The sequence below is a fragment of the Pecten maximus genome, chromosome 1 (assembly GCF_902652985.1).
Source record: "Pecten maximus chromosome 1, xPecMax1.1, whole genome shotgun sequence".
In the NCBI taxonomy this organism is placed as follows: Eukaryota; Metazoa; Mollusca; class Bivalvia; order Pectinida; family Pectinidae; genus Pecten; species Pecten maximus.
The window spans coordinates 26785634-26811512 of record NC_047015.1 but is presented as its reverse complement, the minus strand read 5'-3'; the positions used below and the strand labels follow the sequence as shown (position 1 = coordinate 26811512).

Sequence of the window (25879 nt, the reverse complement as noted above, 5' to 3'; positions counted from 1 at the left end):
CAAATTGTACAAAACAAAATATGAAATCCCAATCCACCACTGTTTGACGCATACGGTAGGATTTATAAACACGATATTACACCCAGGGGAAACCTGTAGTGTGTATTCATCTTTGGGAACAACACAATAAGTCTAGTACATGGAAGTCTACGCTTGGTCCTCTTGTTTGCGGCTAATATTTACACTATATTCTGTATTCAAAAACTTGTATTAATTGCTACCAACCGTTAAACATTGTCCTTTTATATTCCCGCACGGGGAATTGTTCTGTTCGTCTAGAACAGCTGACGGGAAATTAAATTGATGCGATCACAGCCCGGATAACAAACAATACAGACGTTTAGTAATGCAAACCATGTCCACAATACCGAAACAAAAATGTCACTTAAAAGGTCCAATTCGATTGCAATGAGAAAAATGAGAAATGTCAATGAAAACAGGAAAACTAAATATTTATCCAGGATATCAAATCAGAGATGTGATGCATTAACAGCTCAAAAGTGGAATTAATTAGAGAGGCAGCCAACAACAGATATATGAATCATGTAATATTTGTAACATGTGTTATATCATACAGTGTGGCTTTATCAATAACATTTAATTCCAAAAATGTACTGGTAATAGAAAGTAATACCATTGGATACATGACAATGGGAACAAGCCATTGGATACATGACAATGGACACAAGCCATTGGATACATGGTAATGGGCACAAGCCATTGGATACATGGTAATGGGCACATACCATTGGATACATGACAATGGACACATACCATTGGATACATGCCAATGGACATATAACATTGGATACATGACAATGGACACATACCATTGGATACATGACAATGGACACATGCCATTGGATACATGACAATGGACACATACCATTGGATACATGACAATGGACACATGCCATTGGATACATGACAATGGACACATGCCATTGGATACATGACAATGGGAACAAGCCATTGGATACATGACAATGGACACAAGCCATTGGATACATGGTAATGGGCACATACCATTGGATACATGACAATGGACACATACCATTGGATACATGCCAATGGACATATAACATTGGATACATGACAATGGACACATACCATTGGATACATGACAATGGACACATGCCATTGGATACATGACAATGGACACATACCTTGGATACATGACAATGGACACATCCATTGGATACATGACAATGGACACATACCATTGGATACATGACAATGGACACATGCCATTGGATACATGACAATGGACACATACCTTGGATACATGACAATGGACACATGCCATTGGATACATGACAATGGACACATACCATCGGATACATGACAATGGACACATGTCATTTGATACATGACAATTGACACATACCATAGGATACATAAGAATGGACACATGCCATTGGATACATGCCAATGGACACATACCATCGGATACATGACAATGGACACATGCCATTGGATACATGACAATTGACACATACCATAGGATACATAAGAATGGACATATACCATTGGATACATGACAATGGACACATGACCTTGGATACATGACAATGGACACATGCCATTCGATACATGACAATGAACACATACCGTTGGATACATGACAATGGACACATGCCATTGGATACATGACAATGGACACATACCATCGGATACATGACAATGGACACATGTCATTTGATAGATGACAATTGACACATACCATAGGATACATAAGAATGGACACATGCCATTGGATACATGACAATGGACACATACCATCGGATACATGACAATGGACACATGCCATTGGATACATGACAATTGACACATACCATAGGATACATAAGAATGGACATATACCATTGGATACATGACAATGGACACATGACATTGGATACATGACAATGGACACATACCATTGGATACATGACAATGGACACATGCCATTGCATGCATGACAATGGACACATACCATCGGATACACGACAATGGACAAATGCCATTGGATACATGACAATTGACACATACCGTTGGAGACATGACAATTGACACATACAATTTGATACATAACAATGGGCATATTGGTAAAAAACAACAGGGAAGCTTTGTCAGTTGGTATTCTCGTAAACTCAGACCACTGATTACATAGCAATTACAAAAGAGAGTATTGCAGTGCAAAGACTAATTAGATACTGCTGAAGGCATATTTAGTTTGCTTGCCAAAAGATACAGCGTTATTTACAGTACTTCCTTTAAGCTGATAACCGGTCACTCCCCATCCATTGCTGGTTATTTACGATTCATTAGGTCTTTTATGAAACACTAAACAAACAAAAAGACGGAAGCTGCTTCGAAATTGAATATGATAATGAGCATAAAGAAATGCATGTCTGACGCTGATTCATATGACAAGTTATGACGATGACCATTGGTGGTGGTGATAAATGTCAGGACAATATCCAACATTGCGTGGGCATCTGTAGCATTACGTAAGGTAATACGTGTGGTGTTGATAGAATAAAAGGAAATTTATTGATATTCGATGTCACACAATACCGGAATAAGGTAGGACTTTTTACCGAAAAACGTCTTAATTGATGATGAGCATTAGTGTTTTGATGAATTGGCAGAAAACAGTGGGATAGCCGATCTGACAATATTTTAATAGTTCTGCTGTCAATACAGGGAGGAACCTGGTACTATATCTAAGCAAGTTTTACAAGGTGCAACAGGTGATTCTTTGTTAATGCTAGCTTCTTTCTGCGACAGTTAGAAGATCGGCCACTGTGTAATTGTGCTGTTTTTATACTAAAACAACGCACTTTTACATAAACTATCATGCTGGTAAGGCACAAAACCAGGTTAGGGCATATGTTTGGTAAGCGTTATCTGTTTCTTCGCACACCTGTCTACGTGAAATCAAAGTACATGTACTAGTTATAACATGGACCACGACCCGTGTCAAAAATATTCCTCTACAGATACAAATGTAGCTTGAATATATGTGGGATATTTAATGGCTACTTTTGATAAATATCACATTATATCAGTATTTTTCACGAGTGAAAAAAAAAAAAAAAATAATAATAATAATAAAAAAAATAAAAAAGTAAAGTAAAAAAAACTAATAATAATAACAAAACAAAAAATAGATAAATGAAATAAAAATACCTAATAAATAAAAAAATAAACAAACGAACAAACATGCAAAAACAACAGACAAACAAATTGTATTTGATTACCCCCCCCCCCCCCCCCCCCCCCCCCCCCCCCCCAATATGTATGCTTGCAATGTATGTTTGTCATTGACGTAGAAAACACAATTTTGATTGGTCAAAAGTAAAGTTCTCTCAAATTAGTGATTGTGTGAGGTTCCTTTGTTGACAAACGTGATGGTGTGAGGTTCCTTAATCGACATTAGTGATGGTGAGTAGCCAGCAAGGATATCGAATTTGAATTTCTCATACCTAGATAATACATGTATATAAATACATATTTATATAATTCTTAACAACTTATGTATAACAAAAACAGCCCTAAATCATTTTAGTTTTGCGATATAAGAACGAATCCATCAGAAGGAAAGTTGAGTATTGCTGTACTGGCTATCACGGTAAACAAGTAGGGGGGATGGTTTCCTTTGTATCCGCCTGGCACTGATGTCATGCTTTCGTAAACCAACGAAGGTAATAATGGATATTTACAAAGATAAGGTAACTCATTTAAGTATCAAATCAGACAAAATAATCGTTTTTAATCTCGGTATCATGGCCATGTGAACGTGACGTGATTGGGAGGAAACCAGACACGGGTCTTGTCGATCTTTTCATCACAGATCTCCCGGGAAAACATCCATAGAATCCGGCCTTACCTTGTCGACATAGCAATACTCCCACTGGTTTTTTTTATACATTAAACCTGGAACAAAACGTCGAGATTCCACAATCAGTAAATACTAATGGACAAAAACATTTCTGTGTCTGTAATTCACGTGAAATTGAATTGGCCAGAATGATATTCTGGATTCAATACATGTGCATGCCGTTATCTCCTGGTCGAGATCATTAGCATGACCTTATACCTGCGGGTGACGGGTCTACGACCTGTAGCTCGGTATGGGGACTAACGTGGCGTAATAGAGATAGCATATGATATAGGTTTACAGGATTGAATGTATAGGCGAACTTATTAATTGGAATATATGTAACACGATATATGCTGGAAAACCCTCATTAATGGTATTTCTTAAATAAATCAATTTAATATACAAATGTAGTACGAAGTTTACCTTTTAGATAATAAATTAAATGATAGAAATACAAAGACAGAGAATACATATCGGCAAAACACAATAGCATGGTGAAGCGTGTATCTCATAACAAAATACAATGTCAGTGAATATCACTTCATTTAGACAAACAATGCGTTATTTACACTTAGAACAATGAAATAGAAATAAGAGAAACTTACAAGTTGTGAACAAAACATTATCTATAATCTATAAAACGATGGTAAAGTAAAACACGTCTATTTGAAACGTTTAAAAGGAAAATAGGATAAGTCTAGGTGGTCCGGAATGGAAAGCGGTTACTATATCAACCATGACGCTATTGTATGCTCCTAAAACACGAGCCGGGGCAGGGTCAATGAAATCTTAAGCATGTAAATGAAAATCGAAAATGTCGAAAAACACAAGGAAATGACTTTTTGTTGATATTTTTTACATATTAATTTACGTTGTAAGCGTCATGTTGCAGCAGTCGATGTATATCGTGGTAAATGTGATACGGAGAGCAAACCCTCGTTTAATGAATTTACCGAGGCAAGGAAACACTGCAGGTTGGAGAAATGGGTATATTCCTATCGAGAAACAGAACATTTGCTATAAGGAAATAAATACCACGTCGTTTATAACTTTAAGGTAGGTTATTTATGGCGGTTATGCTTTAAGTAAAAGTCAAGGTAAGCGGTTGAAATAGAAAGAAGAAAATGCTGTGTCACTGATTTTAGATTAAGGAGGCATACCATAATGTGCATAGAATGATAGATCTGGCAAATCAATGCATTGGTACAAAAATATATGATGACACAACGTATCAACGTAATATTTATCTTAACGTAAAATTGGATTTACCCTGTAGATCTTGACATTAAGGGCACTACATACTGTTCAACATCAGCTGCTTACCTCGATTTTTACAATGACAAGCGTGATGATATCAACCTACCAATAATCAATTTCTCCATTCTAGATAACAACATGCATGAATCCCCTACCTACGGTGATTACATGCCCAGACCACTGATGGAGAACTTAACAACACAAAGGTTGGCGAGATGTAGGTTGATGAAGACCAGGGGACAGTTTTACGGTTGACATCCTGATCTAATCTGGACATATTCTACTTCCGTGTGAGATCAGAAGTCACGTATGTTTCATGCTTGTTGTTATGCAAAATGGTTTCGTTGTCAACACTCTAACCCGGGTTTGACTTAGATTTGTATGGCAGTTGGTCTCGTTGAAGCAAGGCACTGGTCTTGTTTTCCTGTTACTTTTTCAGCAGTCTCCATGCCAACCTATATTTTTCTTAATATTTTACCCTCCTTTTAGTTTGAGTTATAACGTCGTGGTTATGTTGGTAATCTTTGTTGCTATTGAAAGGATAAACACAGTCTGGTAATGTGAACTGATACATGGATACAAACAAGGAGCCGGCCAAAGGAGATGGATAGTTTGTTCCCATTGATATTCCAACATTAGCGTATTTCACACTGACCTTAATAAACAGAATCGTTTACGGCTATATTCATTTGTATCTGTGATAATCCATGACAATAAGCTGAAGGTGCTACATACGTTTTATCTGAGGTATATCCGTGTAGAGAGTTTGTATGTCATTTTTATGGAAGTGATGTTTTCAAGAGCGGTTGTCAAAGCTCCCTGGAATGGTATACATATAACTCACCTCGTTGTATCATGTCGAATGTACATACAAAGTATAATGTGATATATCGTAAAGAATGTATATACCGAGTATAATGTGATATATCGTAAAGAATGTATATACAGAGTATAATGTGATATATCGTAAAGAATGTATATACCGAGTATAATGTGATATATCGTAAAGAATGTATATACCGAGTATAATGTGATATATCGTAAAGAATGTATATACCGAGTATAATGTGATATATCGTAAAGAATATACATACCGAGTATAATGTGATATATCGTAACGAATGTACATAGAGTTAAATGTGAAATATCGTAACGAATGTACATAGAGTTAAATGTGATATATGGTAAAAAATGTACATAGAGTTAAATGTGATATATCGCAAAGAATTTATATTTATATCCAAAGTATAATTTGATATATCGTAAAGACTGTATATTACAAAATGTTATGTGATATATCGTAAATAAATAATATACAAAATGCATATGACGACATAAACACTTTTGCGTAATTGCTATTTACGTTATTGTCGATGCTTACCTATCCACCATTTTGCCCTGAAAACCCATTACAGGGACTTAGGTTTGCAAAAAAAGCTGTACAGATCAGCTAACTCGCACAATATTTTGTTCAGTCTTGTTACCGAAGAGGACAAAACTAACTCATTTTGAAATAAGAACAATCAGATAACGTATGCGATATTTGAGTAGTTATGAAATTGTAGGTTGCCAAACATCAGATTTAGGCATGCACATATATTCCCTAACAGATCACGTATCCACTACACAAAAGGACAGCCTCGCAGACGTGAGATCGGAAATCAGAGTGGTCTGATGAAACATTTAGTCGTTAGTATAGGGAAATGACTATTTTGACCGACTGGAGTAAGGGAAATGATCGCAAGATAAACAATGTTAAATTAGATTGTCCCTGTATCGCTATGTATGTCGTGTCCAAGGCTCACATAGATCGATAGAACAAACTGTCATCAGCGAGACCATTTGTACAACGCATTCTACAATCCACATTAACATTGCATTCACAACCCATGCTATTCCTTATTGTCTTTACTTTCTGTCATTGTAGCTGACAGTAGGCAGTGTGTAAAATATAATATCAATCTACCGGAAACTATGATGCATTGAATTGAGGTTTGGTGTAAAAATATTAAAAAAAATAAAAAACCATAAGATTATTTCATTGTTTAATGGTACGATTAATAATTTGGGATTTTTTACTCCAACAGTGTTCAAACATTAAAATTGTTGGTGATTTTCTATGATAACTGGATTAAGGAAGGATACTTTATCAACTTTAAAAAAAGATAATCACGAAATACCGATTTCGAAGGGAATACTTATTTTAGCTAATATATAGTTGCATATAATGGGCGCACAAATGGTTATGGTGATAAATGACCAGGGGGTGGCTTTCCAAACCTAACCATCAAATTAGTTATGAAACATGAATGTCAAAATGTTTCTGCTACCTAGATACTTCCATAACAATTAAGTTTGTCAAACAGATTTGGAGGATCATTATTAAGGAAAGTTTGTGCCTGGAAACATATCTTGTGAGTAAATAGCCTTTAAACTATGATTCATACATTCCGTTAAACCCATAGGCATAATGGGTGGCCGGGTGACACAGTGGTAGCACAAGTACACTTGCCTTTCATCTAGGCGGCCGAGGTTCGATACCCCGACCTCGTGGATTTTCTCCATGTACAACGGTTTTCTGTTGAAATAAGACCACTCAAAGGCTTCTATCCGTGCTAATAAGAGTGGTTGATATAAATTGATATAATACTTTTACAATTGTTGTCAAACAAATCAAGTCTTCATTGTTAAGAGCACAACCAGTAAACCGTTCATTTATTTGTGAATACGGCCGTAAGTACGCTGTTATCAGAACGACTGTCCTACACACACCTGTATGTATATGATTTGAAATGTACTACTACAAACAAATATTTAATATTCTATGAAGCATATTCATTATCACCTCTTCTACATTTTAATATTTTTTTTTCGCTCTGGTGTCCCAAACTTCCGTTCAAGATTGACACGCCATTGGTCTATTACCAGAGAACTTGCTGTATGCTTTATGATACAACGTGTATTCAGTATCAAGCATTAACCATATTGTACCTATTATTCAATATACTTTTAAAAGTATGCCTTTCTCCTTTGTGTGTATGTGTTTCAAATCCTAACAGCTCTTTATATCAATGCCATACGAGTATTATGATGGTTACCCCCAGAAATTTCAGTCTATGGTATTCTGTACAAAAACATCTTAACGTACGACAGCTTTGTGTGGACAGGAAATCCCAACAAGTGAGAGAGACATTCTCCCGAAGCAACAGAGAAATAGGGTTTACGTTGGTAGACGATTAACGAATTCCAAAGCAAATTAAATTATGACTCTAAAATAAGAACATTTCTTATTTTCAACTAGGCAATTAATTAATTTACACGATTTCTTTACCGTAGTATTGAGGCGCGGTAATCACATGTACATGTATATGTCGGTACAGAATAGTAGACAACAAAAGTGGTACTTTTATATTGATTTTTTGTTATATTTTTGTTTACTTTTTTAACGCAACATTTTAATATTCTATAATCAAGGACAGCGGTCAATACGAGAAATCTTGCATTTTTATCAGTTTTGACATGCAATGTTTCAGCAATGTCACAAATTGATATCTGACAAATTGTACATTTTTTATTCGGGAATATCGCTCTGCCTTGCAGTGGACTGGAAATGCACTTTGATATATGTGTAATTGTTGCAAGTTAAAGTTTATAATACGACAAATATTGATTTTAACGTCTTCTGTTTAATCTAACACACCGGGAAATGTTAAATGTATGACGCTGACATGGACAACGAGATACAAAAGAATGTATAAGAATTATTGTGCCAAAGCAAGGTTGAAAAAGAACAATTGTGTTGGTATAAAGGTCGGAGTAGATAGAAAGTGTTGGAGTCGACAGACAGACATGTATACTGGTACCAACAAGTATAGGTTTAGTTATATTCCTATTGTTCTAAGGAGATACCGAAATGTGATTATTTTTCAGTCATAATAGCCAAACGTTACCATTAACCCTTCTTTGTCATGAGTAGTCAATTCTGACTCAGATACAAATGTTACTGCAATAATATTTGGTAACGTTTAACCGATATAGGGCAGAATTGACGATAGTGGACTTAGTTACGCCGTGTAACAACATTGTGAATATTCTTATAAAGTCAAATATATAATTGTGTTGTACTGAAAAACGAGTATGGATATCTGTACATTGAGGCGGAAAGGTGCACAAAATTTTTTATTTATCGTATATTCCCTAAACCTTTTATGGACATACCGTACATGTTGGTATTTTTATTGAGGCAAAATAATTAAGAACGTTACAAATCTTTAGCAGCAGCCGGTTTATCATATATTATCATGCTAGTAAATTAACCTGATAGTTGGGTGTTTAGTAGTTTGTTGGAAGTTTGAGATCCAGACACATGTTTTCACAGTTTTACATCTGTAATCCTTAGCAACCAACTGTTCTTCTTAACAATTGGTTTGGTTTGGTTTATTTTGTTTAACGTCCTATTAACAGCTAAGGTCATTTAAGGACGGCCTCCCGTGCGTGCGACATGAATGCTAAGAAGCATTTTCTCCAACAGTAAAGAAAATCATTTACATCGGAAATGTAAGTTTTTCATTTACTTTGCTTCTTCTGAATATGAATATCAAAATGTGACACATTAAGTTTAAATGGGTTAAGCCAATAACATAGAATTGTGTCGTTAAAAAGTTTTCACTTTTTTTTATAGTAAAAATTTGTTTTTTCTATGCTTACGAAGGACGATTGTATTGCTCTATCAATAAAAGAAGTAATAATAGCAATGCATGCATAACAAATTTCAACACAGGGTTTAACTTCTATTGATATTCTTCTTATGAAAATCGAGGCCCAAAAACGGACTTAATTCTTTAGTAGCCTAGAAGTCGAACATCATCCTACCCACGTTTAATACTGTCGAACTCACTGTATGATGTAGGAAATGTAGGATCATACACAGGGTTATACACAGGGTTATACACAGTTATCATACACAGTTATCATACACAGGGTTATACACAGTTATCATACACAGGGTTATACACAGTTATCATTCACAGGGTTATACACAGGGTTATACACAGGGTTATACACAGTTATCATTCACAGGGTTATACACAGTTATCATTCACAGGGTTATACACAGGGTTATACACAGTTATCATACACAGGGTTATACACAGTTATCATACACAGTTATCATACACAGGGTTATACACAGTTATCATACACAGGGTTATAAACATTTATCATACACATTTATCATTCACAGGGTTATACACAGTTATCATACACAGTTATCATACACAGGGTTATACACAGTTATCATACACAGTTATCATACACAGTTATCATACACAGGGTTATACACAGTTATCATACACAGTTATCATACACAGGGTTATACACAGTTATCATACACAGTTATCATACACAGGGTTATACACAGTTATCATACACAGGGTTATAAACATTTATCATACACATTTATCATTCACAGGGTTATACACAGTTATCATACACAGTTATCATTCACAGGGTTATACATAGTTATCATACACAGGGTTATAAACAGTTATCATTCACAGGGTTATACAGTTATCATACTTAGGGTTATACACAGTTATCATTCACAGGGTTATACACAGTTATCATTCACAGGGTTATACAGTTATCATACACAGGGTTATACAGTTATCATACATAGGGTTATACACAGGTATCATACATAGGGTTATACACAGTTATCATACACAGAATTTTTATACACAGGGTAATACACAGGGTAATACACAGGGTTATCATACACAGGGTAATACACAGGGTTATCATACACAGGGTAATACACAGGGTAATACACAGGGTAATACACAGGGTAATACACAGTTATCATACACAGTTATCATACACAGGGTTATACACAGTTATCATACACAGGGTTATACACAGTTATCATACACAGGGTTATAAACATTTATCATACACATTTATCATTCACAGGGTTATACACAGTTATCATACACAGTTATCATTCACAGGGTTATACATAATTATCATACACAGGATTATAAACAGTTATCATTCACAGGGTTATACAGTTATCATACATAGGGTTATACACAGTTATCATTCACAGGGTTATACACAGTTATCATTCACAGGGTTATACAGTTATCATACACAGGGTTATACAGTTATCATACATAGGGTTATATACAGGTATCATACATAGGGTTTTACACAGTTATCATACACAGAATTTTTATACACAGGGTAATACACAGGGTAATACACAGGGTTATCATACACAGGGTAATACACAGGGTTATCATACACAGGGTAATACACAGGGTAATACACAGGGTTATCATACACAGGGTAATACACAGGGTAATACACAGGGTAATACACAGTTATCATACACAGGGTAATACACAGGGTAATACACAGGGTTAGCATACACAGGGTAATACACAGGGTAATACACAGGGTTATCATACACAGGGTTATACACAGGGTTAAAACAGGGTAATACACAGGGTAATACACAGGGTAATACACAGGGTTATCATACACAGGGTAATACACAGGGTAATACACAGGGTTATCATACACAGGGTAATACACAGGGTAATACACAGGGTTATCATACACAGGGTAATCATACACACAGTTATCATCAGCAGGCTTAATCTTAATCCAAATACAGCTTGCTAAAAATGTTTAATTGTATTTATTTTTTTCTACTGTTCATTCTTTGAAACTATAAACCATCACAACGTCAGGAATTACGTAGTTATCTGTTCCGTTTAGCGCCTGTATACGTTTACTGTCCTTCGGATAATTTCAGTAAGACAGTAAAATATCATGCAAACTAAATGAATCTTAATATTCCAAATACACTTGATGCAATGCAGTATCACATTATGTAACATCAGACTGAAGTTAAATATGATCTCTCGAAATCCCGACAATAGCAAAACATTATCTCTCTCAATATATCACTAAAATTTATAATTCAACACGCTTTGGTTAAATGCGTTATAAAAAGTTTCAATGAAACTTGCTAAAGCTCGTTTCATTGAAAAACTGCATATAGAATAGTAGATATAGTTGTATGCAGCAAATCTTATTATCTGACCTCATTAGACGGAGTGATACATACTTTATGCGGCGTACATTTACCACCCAGGAATAATTATCGGTAATGTCTGTTACTCGTCTCGAGTACACTCTTGTACAAACGAGTAAGGTATCAATGTTAGACATCAACTTACATCGTATCCAAACCGAACGACAGATGACTCTACTGTTAGCCACTGACGTCATACAATACACTTTATACATGTAAAAATGTAATATCCTCAAATTAACATTTAATATTTCAGCACGTATGACAATGTACATTGTGCATGCTTGAATAAACATACAATGTATTGTATATGCCCTTAGAGTATTTCTTATTAAACGATTTACGTGATATTTAAAATAATGTAAGTTTGTAAAATAACCAAATCAATTAGGTTAAACAAGTTAACCGTGGGGCCTCGAATGATGTCAGTGATCTACTTACCTCTCCATACTTTGTAGGAGTCCTTTTAAGGCGTCCATTGGTGAAGATATATTTTCTTTTTATCAATAATATACTGTCCCTTTCCAGCTTGTACTCTTCTCTTTGACGGCGGGAAACAAGGAAGGCAGTTTCTAGGCGTTATATAATGTTATATTGAGACAGTAAGTCAACACCGGTAACACCACATTGGCAGGCTTGCGAAGTGAGCTAGAAGGCAATTGTGACGATTACTCGGCTGAGGAACTACACACTAAGCTGTCCACGAAAAAAAACCGCTGTAAATTATCTTCCAATTGAAATTGACTTTTACACAATTTGTGTGTTTGACGTAACCTGGCCTACAGACAGAGGTGATGGACACGACCCGTGTTGTCCTCTATACAGCACTGACCGCTTCAGTAAGTAATTGGCTGGATCTGATGAGGTTAATAAATGTGGTATATGTCGCGAACGTAATGGAGACGTCGCCAGGTTTCTGTGTTACTCTAAACAGCCATAAATGTATATGAAATTAATACATTATATAATATTGTGCGTGAATACGTTATTCCGTTAAATGCGTCATCATCATGAAGACGTCACGTAGTGTTCAAGAATGTAGTATAGAACCCAATTAAGTAATATCACTTTCACAATTAGTCGCTAAAACGTTATGACAGAATGAGTAAATGGAGATGGTGATGATAACAAGCGTATAATGCTTGTGTAAAAATCTATATCGAAACTTCGAGTCCCTATCACTTGTCACAATATATGTGTCACTGAATCTGGTGCGTGTTCGCTGACGGATATACATCCAATGGCGTAGTCATTAGTCTTCAGAGTACACCAGATCTTGGCAAGGATGACATATGTCTGTACGAGACGTTATATGGTCTCAAAGACAGCGTGCACGTGTAAGTATCCCTAGTCTGTCGCATTAGCCCGGAGACCCGGCCCGGAAACTGCACATTTTTTTGAGTAGATATCGTATCCATGAGACAGATGGCCACTTCAGAGAAACGGAGTGGTCTCTAATACAATAATCAAATCGCATTGGATGGCAATTGATTGGGGTCCTGGCACTTATTCCACGCCTTCAACTCCCTGCCGATTCCTCCTTATCTACATACACGTAGACAAGTCCGTCTCCGTTAGCTGTCCATTGAATCATCTCACCGAGACCACTGTTTATGGCCAACGAACATTCCTAGCCCATATTGCATATAAACATGAGGCAAACGCTTTGAACTTTAAGTTCCAGCGGCCGAGACATTGTAACAACATATCCGTGCGCTTCGGCACGTTATAAATGCAGATTATGGGCCGCAGTTGTAGTCTAGGTTAGGCTTTCTCCGGAAGCACTTGGAATTATAGATTTCTGCCATGTTTTATAGGTATAAAAATCACAATAATTCAATAGCATAATTACTGGAACACAGTGAAACAATCGTAATATAGAACGTGAGGATCATTGGCGGGCTTTTACCACTGGGTGTTGAATGTGTTGTAATATAAGGTATATCACATTTTGGCTACTCAATCGTATGGCAGAACGAGGCGCCTGTGGTAGAGCATTGTTACTGAAAACCTATCGTCACTGAAAACAGTGATGATATTGCCAAGGACATTATCTATTTAAATACGTAGGATTGAGGCCGAAGTATCTATTTCCAGAGGAATTTAAATAGGAAAAAAGTCTTGCTTTGAATATTGAAATTTTAGTATTTCAATATTCCTTGCATTAAAAACAAGACGAATACAGAAAAGGACACATTGATGTCTTAAAAATATTCTTTTTGTTTTGGTTTTACACAAACTATCACGAACAAAGCTAAAATGGCTTCTCCTGCATGACCTATTGTTCTTTGGAAATTGATTCCTTGTGGTTATTGCGTCACTGCTTTCAAGTGCAACACTTACATTGTACAGCGATGTGACTACATGCACAACATGGAAAGCCTAAACAATTGAATGAAACGTAAGATTGGTCCTAAATAGATTTGGTTGTCATTAGTCTCTTTAACACTACACAAACAAAGTTTAACATCATGTGACTATCACAGCGATGTTGAATGAAAATAGATAGTGATGGAATATAATAAAAAATTTTTTTTACAATTTCGTTGGTTTAGAAATTTAACGGACCATAATCTGCCCAAAACGTAAAAACTGGCGTGGTCGTTTGTAAGGTCGAGTATAATTGGTTGATAAAACGGCGTAATTTCTAAGAGAAAGTAAAATGTTAAGGCTCCATAGCATAAATATATATTCTGGTTTATTATTAATCAAAGTGAAAATAAAAGGGTAAGTAACATGAAAAGGAAATAGACATAATGGTAAAGTCATACAGAAGAAACAATATATGTGAGAATTATGACGATTTAATGTGGCAATACGAAGGAAAACTAGCTTACATAACGACTGTAGTGATGTACATCTGGTAACTGTAAACGTGTAGCAGAGGGATATTATCCTTACTGATGTGGTAAACGTGTAGCAGAGGGATATTATCCTTACTGATGTGGTAAACGTGTAGCAGAGGGATATTATCCTTACTGATGTGGTAAACGTATAGCAGAGGGATATTATCCTTAATGCTGTTGTAAACGTATAGCAAAGGGATATTATCCTTAATGCTGTTGTAAACGTATAGCAAAGGGATATTATCCTTAATGCTGTTGTAAACGTATAGCAGAGGGATATTATCCTTACTGCTGTGGTAAACGTATAGCAGAGGGATAGCATCCTTAATGTTATTGTAAACGTCTAGCAGAGGGACATTATCCTTAATGCTGTTGTAAACGTTTAGCAAAGGGATATTATCCTTACTGCTGTGGTAAACGTATAGCAGAGGGATATTATCCTTAATGCTGCTGTAAACGTTTAGCAAAGGGATATTATCCTTACTGATGTGGTAAACGTGTAGCAGAGGGATATTATCCTTACTGCTGTTGTAAACGTATAACAGAGGGACATTATCCTTAATGCTGCTGTAAACGTTTAGCAAAGGGATATTATCCTTAATGCTGTTGTAAACGTATAGCAGAGGGATATTATCCTTAATGCTGCTGTAAACGTATAGCAGAGGGACATTATCCTTAATGCTGCTGTAAACGTATAGCAGAGGGACATTATCCTTACTGATGTGGTAAACGTATAGCAGAGGGACATTATCCTTAATGCTGTTGTAAACGTATAGCAGAGGGACATTATCCTTAATGCTGCTGTAAACGTATAGCAGAGGGATATTATCCTTAATGCTGCTGTAAACGTATAGTAGAGGGACATTATCCTTAATGCTGTTGTAAACGTGTAGCAGAGGGATATTATCCTTAATGCTGCTGTAAACGTATAGCAGAGGGACATTATCCTTAATGCTGTTGTAAACGTATAGCAGAGGGATATTATCCTTAATGCTGCTGTAAACGTTTGCAAAGGGACATTATCCTTAATGCTGTTGTAAATATTACCATTGTGAGTTATTGCACTACGTAAATCTACTACAAAACAGGCACGTATTACAAGGAACAAACTTCTCGAGTAGAGATCTGTTCCGCAGTGATGAGGATGTATTATCCAAAGCAATATTAATCATGTCCAGATTAACAAAACTTCGCTCATTTTATGTCTTGCATGCCTAGAAAAGTTTCCTGTGATAGAACCTAACAATTATTCCATGCCTTAAATTACTACGATACAGTAGCGCAGATTACAATGAAAATGATAAATCTTTTCGAAACAATCATCTCATATCCTTTTGTATCTGAATATATTTCTGATATTACACTAAAAAACGACATAAATTCCCATGCGATATATGAAGAAACTTTCTGGTATTATACGAATTTGACTCTTAAATGAAACCCGGTATTTTACAGACGACACAAATCCTGAAGTAAGGTATCAATATTTGGTTTTTAATGCAAGCAAGTACAATATTAAAGTTGAGTCTTACATAATCCAAAATAATGAAAGACGTCGGCGGACATTTTATCTATATACATGTAATAATATAAACTTACTTGATGGTGTTCGCCGTGTGTAATTGATTGATAATTTTGGAGACAGACTTCCTCTGTATTTTAGCCTCATACCGAAATATATTGATGGACCATGTGCACTAACTTCATCCAAGGATGTAGTTTGCAATTGTCAAAGTAAGAAATGACGATCGGAGACAAATCGGAACAACCTGATGTTGGTCGAAATGTATGGCCTGTGACATTCTAACAGTACCCTACAACATTGGTATTTGCCCTGTCTATCTCCTCGTAGTATTACACGAAAAGGTTTCCCTTTTTAATTAACATTGCACTTTTTCAACACTACTTGGATCTTGGTAAATATTTGTTAACGACTCGTAGGCTTATTTGAAGAATAAAGAATTCTTGGACAACATTATTTTATTCTTTAAAAGTCAACTAGGCCTTAACGGTCATCTGGATACGAAGATCGAAGGTTTCGTGAAAATTGAAGCCAAAACAGCACAATGACACTCTGAATTGACAAATATAATTTATGATCTCTATGTTGTGCACGATAGTTGTTGAAGAGTTATTTTTGGAGTTTAAATGCATGTTTCTGATCATTTCTTGTAAGTGGTTGATATCAAAATCAACTAGATTACTAGGGCCAACTGGATGAATGAATGCTTAGCCATTCCAGAACGGTCGGCATTATTCTTCTAGCACACTTTTTTAAATGCCATCATACAAATATATAAATTTTGTTCTATATTAAGCTTGTTCCGTCGAGTCACGAGTTCCGGGTTCACTTCCATGTCATTATTCTCTGTTGTACTAACGTAGTATAAGTAATAATAACAATCATGATATTATACGTACAAATGTACGTACTTGGCACAGGTACTTGAAAGTCTACATTTTGTACGCTATGCCCTGTCCCATATCGCTTTCTTACACCTGTATTTTGATCTTATTGTCTTTTATCTTAACAACGGCTTAATGAATGAAAAGTCGTTGTTGAAATAAAAATCGAGTTCATATTCCGGTTACTCTATCTTTCCCTGGACCGACGTACACATTTTCATCCAAAACCATGCCTCGCGCTTCTGATAGCACGCGTCACAGGGTATAGCGTTTTCACGGGGCTATTTATAGAAAAGCAATTTCTTGGTCAAGTTGAGCACTAGACAGACCAATAAAGTAAAAAAAAAAAAGAAGGAATGCACACCGCGATATAGTGTTGTGCGTGCGATGGCCATCTTACAACGTATTTATATCACTATATATTCTGTTTGAATCAGAAAAGTAATGTCATGAGAAAATTTAACCTTTTGCTAAGTGTCCTTCCTTATTTACAACACCTCTATGTACAGTCGTGCCTTCCGTTATCCACCTTGACTGTATCATGCGGTATATCACGTGTTTAAAACATCTGGTTATTCTTAAATGTTTCATCAATAGAAATTAAATTCAATTCAAAGCAAGAGATCCCACATAAACATGTTGGTGTTCATAATTGCACGGTAGCTTTTGGTTTTATCTAAATTTAAACTTTTGTGCCTTTCTACATCTTTCTCTATTGTCATGTTTTATTGATATATTGCGGATCCCCGACAAATTATACTTGCGTAAGATTAGGGACCAAGAAGAGTTAAATACTTTATATGAAAATGTTTTCCTTTCCAGTACTTACCAAGAAATAGTAAGAACAAGAATTATTTAAAGAAGACGGGCGGAGCACGAACGACCCACCACAAGTCTACAACTAATTGTGGCGGGATAAATACTAGCTTCTACATTATATAATCAAATATATCTTTGCGATCAGTATTGTGTAAATTGGTCTTCCTCAAAGTTCACTTACATATGATTCACCAAGATTTAGTGCCGTACTGCAACCCAAAACGGTAAAACAGGTGTTTGGGTGATCATATAGAGGATATGGAATGGTTTCCCGTTGACCATTCGTATGACAGAATATTTCGATATCCTCTATATATTTCACTGGCAAAAATGCAATGACTTAATTTATTATCTGACTTCAGGGACATCTTAATGTCACTGCTTCACTTTCGTGTCACGTACCCTTATCTGACCAAGGTTGTCAGAAGGTCTGCTGTTTCAGGAATTTGCTGTTGATGATAATACGGGTTTTGCCTTTAATGGTATTGAGTGTCAACTACAGCCGTCATGGAGATCTATATATGTGGGTATAGTTCCTGTCACCAGATATGTCCGACATTTATACTCAGATAAAAATGACAAATATACAAGGAACATAAATGCTACATGATTATCAGACCAGATCATTGTCCAGTCAGACACGACATCATGTCATCTATATTATACACGATTGAGTTAGAGAATTTGTCATGATATTAATGTCCAATGACAACACGTGTCTTTTCCCCTCCTTTTGTTTAGAGTTTAATACTTATTTTAATTTAAATAATTTTATGGTTTTGCGTTCCATGGCTTGGTGATGTAACCATTATCTTTAAGAATATTCAGTTGTGAACAAAGTAACGCGAACAAAATTTAGACTATGTGGGACGTAGAATGTACAAAAACTAATATATTACAAGATTACGATCACATCATACGAGGAGGCATTTTAAGTAGTATAATTGTTATGGTATTTTCGCGTTTAGGACCATTCATTTTTATTGCGGTGTACATATATTTGTAGGCATAGTCTGTGGTTCAACGGAATGTAAACAATCAAAACCAAAATGAAATGCATTGTAGGGTAATCTAGTAAATAAAAATCAAAATCTATGCAAATAAACAAATATTACCTGATGTTTTCCTTCTTTGATCTTTTTATCCAAGAAAAGTCCAGGAAACTCCATGTTTTCTATAAGATGTAGCATTCTTCTATCGTGCTCCGTGATAGTGAACAATAGTACTATAGCCAGGTATATTATATAGTGGTACGCCGTGAACTGTGAAACTGTCAACAGGTATTTAATTTATATGTACAGGTACAACTGATTTCATGACCAATGAAACAGGCGTAAAATACGTACGTTGCTCCTGGAGTAATTAAATACTATCTAGATATCCAGTGATCACTAAATATTATCAACAGTTATATAATATCTTTAAAATTTCGTAATCGATGAACGATATAGGATATCCGGATATTCCGTAATTGTGAACTCTCCGTTGTCGGTGACACTATGAGTAGGTATCTTGGTATTCCGTGATATGTTCACAATATAAACAGGTATCCATAATGTTTTCCAGGTATTCACCGCTGATCACCTGTACTCCCTTGTGTTGTGACGCGTAAAGAGTTCACCGAGACAGCACGACTCATCTAATAGTCAGCTCACCTACTGTTTGCCCTGGTCGTAATCAGGGTTGAAAGCAAATAAAAGCGAATACTCTGAGTTACAGAACAAATAATATTAGATTTGTTTCACCACACCACACAACACCCTCATTTACTAAATCTTCAGTGATTGTATGAACAACATCATCACCATGCTCTACGTAAAGCAATACAAGATAAAATCATCAGGGAAATATCTGAATATAAAAAGAAATCTTTTAATTTGTTTTGCCAACAATGAAATTGTCGTCCTCATTTTTGGAATTTTTTTTTCTGTTCCCCAAAGATAAATAGTCCTTCGAGGGGCCGGGAAGAATACCTCTTTCTACCTAATTCTGTTATGAAACCAGTCGCTCCGTCGTGAAGCCTGCTATAATGTAATTAGTGTTACCAAGTATATGTTAATAAAAGGAAAAGACTCAAAATCGAAAAAGAACCAATTCTATTTTATCTAAACAATGACCTGATATGTGATAGGTTTATTTACACGCCTTCAAATTAGATTTTTGTCAATTAATTTTTTTCTGAAACGATAAAAATATTTTATTGAAAATTATTTTGGACTCAATTAACATTTTTTTTATTCTAAACAGTGTACTCTAGCGATAGAAATGTTGTAGTTCTCTAGAAGTATTTCCTTGCAACCAGAAAGACTTTTGGTGATTACATCCAATGATCTAGAACAGCTACCATGTAAAACTCCAATATACCACACGTAAAGGTGTTTGTCACAACACCCCGCGGCGCAGACAATACACTTGCAAATAGCATTAGCACATATGACGATAGACTACATTCGCCATTTCTGGGTCATATAAATTGTGGCATATATTGCCCAGATGTAGGGAGATCTACCTTTAAATAAGGCCATGTTTCATAAGAGTAATTATATGACTATAATGTTGTATTTTACAGGTTGACGGGATCATGAGGGAAGTTTTAGGTCGGCGTCATGATTTCATCTGAAGGTATTTTATTTCTTTGTACACAGTTCAGACGTGTTCCTTTGTCATCATCGTAAATGTGATTTTTATATAATGTTCTCTGGATTTGACCATAGTGGTATGACTGGTATTAATAGTCGATGAAGCAAAAGACGCTTACTCTACCGGGATACCTGGTCCTGTTTCCTTATACATTTTCAAGTGTCTGCATGCCAGTCTATATTTAACAATTAAACGCATTTTAGATTGTATTTAATGTTACATTTACACTTACTTATGTTAAATTCTGACAATGATCAATATAGCGCCAAAATGACGTCATAGTTACGCAATTTCTCGCAATCATTATTCTCACTGTGTTTGATTCATTCGTAGCGCATAGCGAAGCATTTCCATGACGTTGATCAAAATGACGTAACAATCACGTCATGTGATCTTGACTGCATCTAGTCTAAGCATCGTTGCTGCCAGTTTAGAATTACATAATGTGTATATACATGTAAGTCTCTTAATAGAATTAAGACGTCATCTTGACTCCAACTTTAGGTCGAAACTGTTAACCAATTATTTCAACTCGATATCTGAAGACTATTAGTAATATAAATATATAAACAAGTTTTTTATTACGCTCAATGGAAAGATATAGTTTTTGTACATGACTTCAGTCTCGTGCAAGAGATTTCTATGTAATATCAATTTCATATTCATTCAGATTTTGTAAACAATTAATGTTTTGCAAAGAAGGATGGATTGTGAAATTGGAGAGAAAATATAATTCTTGACGATGAATGGAGGTAAAAATGTGAAATATTTCATTTCAAAATATTTCAAAGTTATGTACCAAGAGAAGTAAATGATCAGCAAATGTATACAGAGTCACACATTTATAGGCACAAATATACAGAGTCACATATTCCCGACCCGTGTACCTTATATGTAGTAAATACTGGTACATCTTTTATATCAATGTTAGTGACTCCCTTAGACAAAATTAACGTTTTGTTATACATTAAAAAAAAAAAAAAAAATACGGGTAAGAAATTAGACACTATTATATGAACATCAACGTGAACTTTTCAACAAATGTTCTCGTGAGTATTTGACAAGTGATGATATGAACAAATCGAACGAAAATCAGGTTGTATTGTAGCGTGGTCGAAAGTGGATAGGTAACTAACAAAGCTAAAAACACAGATTTGGCGCTTTTTGCGCTGGTAATATACATTACCGAATACACAAATCTATCTAAAGTGTGGAGAAGATGCGCCGGCGGTACGGAAATTGGGTTGAAATTGCCAGTCATGATTGTTTTTTCGCTGACGTCATCAATCGAACCGGTAGCAATTGTGCTGCAACACGTCTGATTGCTAACCGGCGACAGTGTTATTGGGATAACACATACATGTATGATTATATCGATAACCATGTTTTCTTAAAACAAAATTAATTTTTCTACGTATGCAAAATGTAACATCATATATGAATTTGCTGGCTGAATTCACATTTTACTTGTAGATGCAATGCTGCATCATTTATATGGAATTGATTTAGGCTACAATAATTATATATGCATAAACGTAATGATAATAATATATGTCACGCAAATACTTTCCTTTCTTAATACAAATAAACTGTGATTTTAAGGAAGTATCTCTATTCGTCTGTATACACGTGGTTCACTGCCCGATCACGTGGGTTGTCTCCGGGTACGTCGGTTCCCTCCACATAAAGACCCATCGCGCGCTTCCATCCGGGCCAACAACAGTGATTGGTATAAAATGATTCGCTGTTTCCAGCTGTATCAAGGTCCAAACTACATTGTAGGTTGGAGGTATAACTCGTACTTCCTGATAAAACACCGTAAACATGGCGAGTAACCAGAACATGGTGGCGGTTCTTGAGACCTTATAGTGATTATTGTGTATTAAGCAATAAGACATTTTGATGAAGAAAGGTGAAAGTGTCACAGGTAACAAGGCTATGCTTGCTATGCTTGCTATGCTATTGCTATGCTATTGCTATGTTATTGCTATGCTACCGATATCCTTATTTTTCAGTGTTTTATTTGTGTAAAGTTTCAATCGTGATCAAGTGGAAGTCTTTGATTGTCCACTCTATCTTCATATGCGATTATATATATATTAAGATAATGTGATAATGTTACATCTGATAAAAGTTTCAAACAGAGATTGTTTCGATATTTTAGTCGCTTTAACATGTCCTTTTAAAATTAAGAGCGCATTCGTGTTATCATTCAGAACCGTATCAGTAATGTGTAATCAATCATTGTTTTGTTAAACTTGTCACGCGCAGTATTAGCAGTCTGTGAGCAATCGGTACGAATGGCTACATCAAATTGTAATTATTTATTCTTCAGCATTGATCGGTTTACGGAAAGAAAATTGGCTTTTGACATTTATTAAGTCCTGGAAATCAAACTAGGTTTTAATTACGAATAAACGAGAAAATGATATGGAAATAATTGACAACTTTTGAGGATCTCTTCGTATACATTAATCCCTTTGGAAAACCCCATACTTTTCTCCATAGATACATGTATGAGCTGTTTCTAAATCTCACTCCGTCGTCATAAGCCTAATGCTGACTTGTCAGGCGGCTGTGTTTTGTATAAATACGTGATAACACCATCAATCACATTTGTACGAGTTTCCGCGTTTTAACATGTCTAATTTATCTTTTAAAACACTTCTTACACTCAATATAACGATCAGTGTACACAAATGCTGAACATGACGATGCTGCTGTCTAGAAACCAAACATCAGGTATTCTTTAACAGACTATGAATCTTTGCTTTTCTGTACTTTTGAATGTAAATAAAGAATAACGTAAATAACCACAATATTTTTCTCATCGGGATCAGTTGCAGCATATCTCCAAAGGCTCTGAAAACCACGTACACTTATTAGTTTATCATTTAAAGCTGGTATGAAACAGAAATACAACGATGATACGTTGTTATTTAGAATAAGTTTTTGACCCTACTGTAAATAAACTATTTAATTCCTGCTAATTGTTTAACACTAGGATTTGACTCTGTCCATGAAACCATTGACTCTGTCTCTGGGGTCAATGACTGTCCATTGACTCTGTCTCTGGGGCCAATGACTGTCCATTAACTCTGTATCTGGGGCCAATGACTGTCCATTAACTCTGTCTCTGGGGCCAATGACTGTCCATTGACTCTGTCTCTGGGGCCAATGACTGTCCATTGACTCTGTCTCTGGGGACAATGACTGTCCATTGACTTTGTCTCTTGGGTCAATGACTGTCCATTGACTCTGTCTCTGGGGCCAATGACTGTCCATTAACTCTGTCTCTGGGGCCAATGACTGTCCATTAACTCTCTCTATGGGGCCAATGACTATCCATTGACTCTGTCTCTGGGACCAATGAGTGTCCATTGACTCTGTCTCTGGGGCCAATGACTGTCCATTAACTCTGTCTCTGGGGCCAATGACTGTCCATTGACTCTGTCTCTGGGGCCAATGACTGTCCATTGACTCTGTCTCTGGGGCCAATGACTGTCCATTGACTGTGTCTCTTGGACCAATGAGTGTCCATTGACTGTGTCTCTGGGACCAATGAGTGTCCATTAACTCTGTCTCTGGGGCCAATGACTGTCCATTGACTCTGTCTCTTGGACCAATGACTGTCCATTGACTCTGTCTCTGGGACCAATGACTGTCCAATGACTGTGTCTCTGGGGCCAATGACTGTCCATTGACTGTGTCTCTGGGGCCAATGACTGTCCATTGACTCTGTCTCTGGGACCAATAACTGTCCATTGACTCTGTCTCTGGGACCAATGACTGTCCATTGACTATGTCACTGGGGCCAATGGCTGTCCATTGACTGTGTCTCTGGGGCCAATGACTGTCCATTAACTATGTCTCTGGGGCCAATGACTGTCCATTGACTCTGTCTCTGGGGGCAATGACTGTCCATTGACTCTGTCTCTGGGACCAATGACTGTCCATTAACTCTGTCTCTGGGGCCAATGACTGTCCATTAACTCTGTCTCTGGGGCCAATGACTGTCCATTAACTCTGTCTCTGGGACCAATGACTGTCCATTGACTCTGTCTCTGGGGCCAATGACTGTCCATTGACTCTGTCTCTGGGGCCAATGACTGTCCATTGACTCTGTCTCTGGGGCCAATGACTGTCCATTAACTATGTCTCTGGGACCAATGACTGTCCATTAACTCTGTCACTGGGGCCAATGACTGTCAATTAACTCTGTCTCTGGGACCAATGACTGTCCATTAACCATGTGCCTCTGATGTCTAATCCTAGAACTGCTCTATTGCGTTATATATAAATGCGCTTGTTCGCATTGCACGTATCTCTTACAATAAACTGCAACACAAGTTGGCTATTATGTATAGATATTGAGTAAGTTTGGTTCTTGTTAACAAAAACAATGCATCTCCTTTATACCCGAATTAGTAAAGGAAACCACAAAAACTATGTAGATATTATAATGCACTTACAGCGACTTCACCTGTATCAAACAGGATCCGACTGTCGATGGACACCGTCCCATGTCGCACTGCTACGCTCTTCAGTTTCGTCATTTGGAAAACATTTCGGGAATTTCATTTTCAAAAATTTATCGATTTTGTTGTAGTTTGCATTGTATCAACTAGCTATCTGTACAATTACACTGCCATGATTAGGTATAGTTTAGTATTATTTAAGGTCAACTCCCCAGGTCATTTAAAGACGGTCTGTCATGTGTGCAAAATGCATGGATATGGTGGATGTTTGTATGTTTTGGGAGGCTGCGGTATGTTCGTGTTTGTCTCCTTGTGATATCGTGGAACCGATGTCGACTTGATAGTGCTACTTGACTGAAGTATACTAACGCCAAGCAGTACACCCCAACCCGGTTATATTATACTGACAACGGACGAACCAGTCGTCCAACTCCCAAAATGCTGAGCGATAAACAGGAGTAGC

General features: G+C 36.3%; 1 protein-coding gene across 3 annotated transcripts in view; it reads right to left on the bottom strand.

Annotated features, from left to right (window-relative positions):
- The window catches only part of LOC117329052 (synaptotagmin-15-like), a 145877-nt gene that overhangs the window by 65176 nt on the left and 54822 nt on the right, over positions 1-25879 (bottom strand). Inside the window, exon 1 of one of the 3 annotated variants that reach the window (XM_033886776.1) lies at positions 19414-19707. The exons of 1 other annotated variant lie outside the window; for it this stretch is intronic. Coding sequence is in view for 1 of the 2 variants with exons in the window: in XM_033886760.1 (XP_033742651.1) it covers positions 12669-12706 (38 nt within the window). In the remaining variant the exon portion in view is untranslated. Of the gene's footprint in view, positions 1-12668; positions 13514-19413; positions 19708-25879 lie in introns of those variants that run through there. One more of the 3 variants, XM_033886760.1, reaches the window with a different exon arrangement.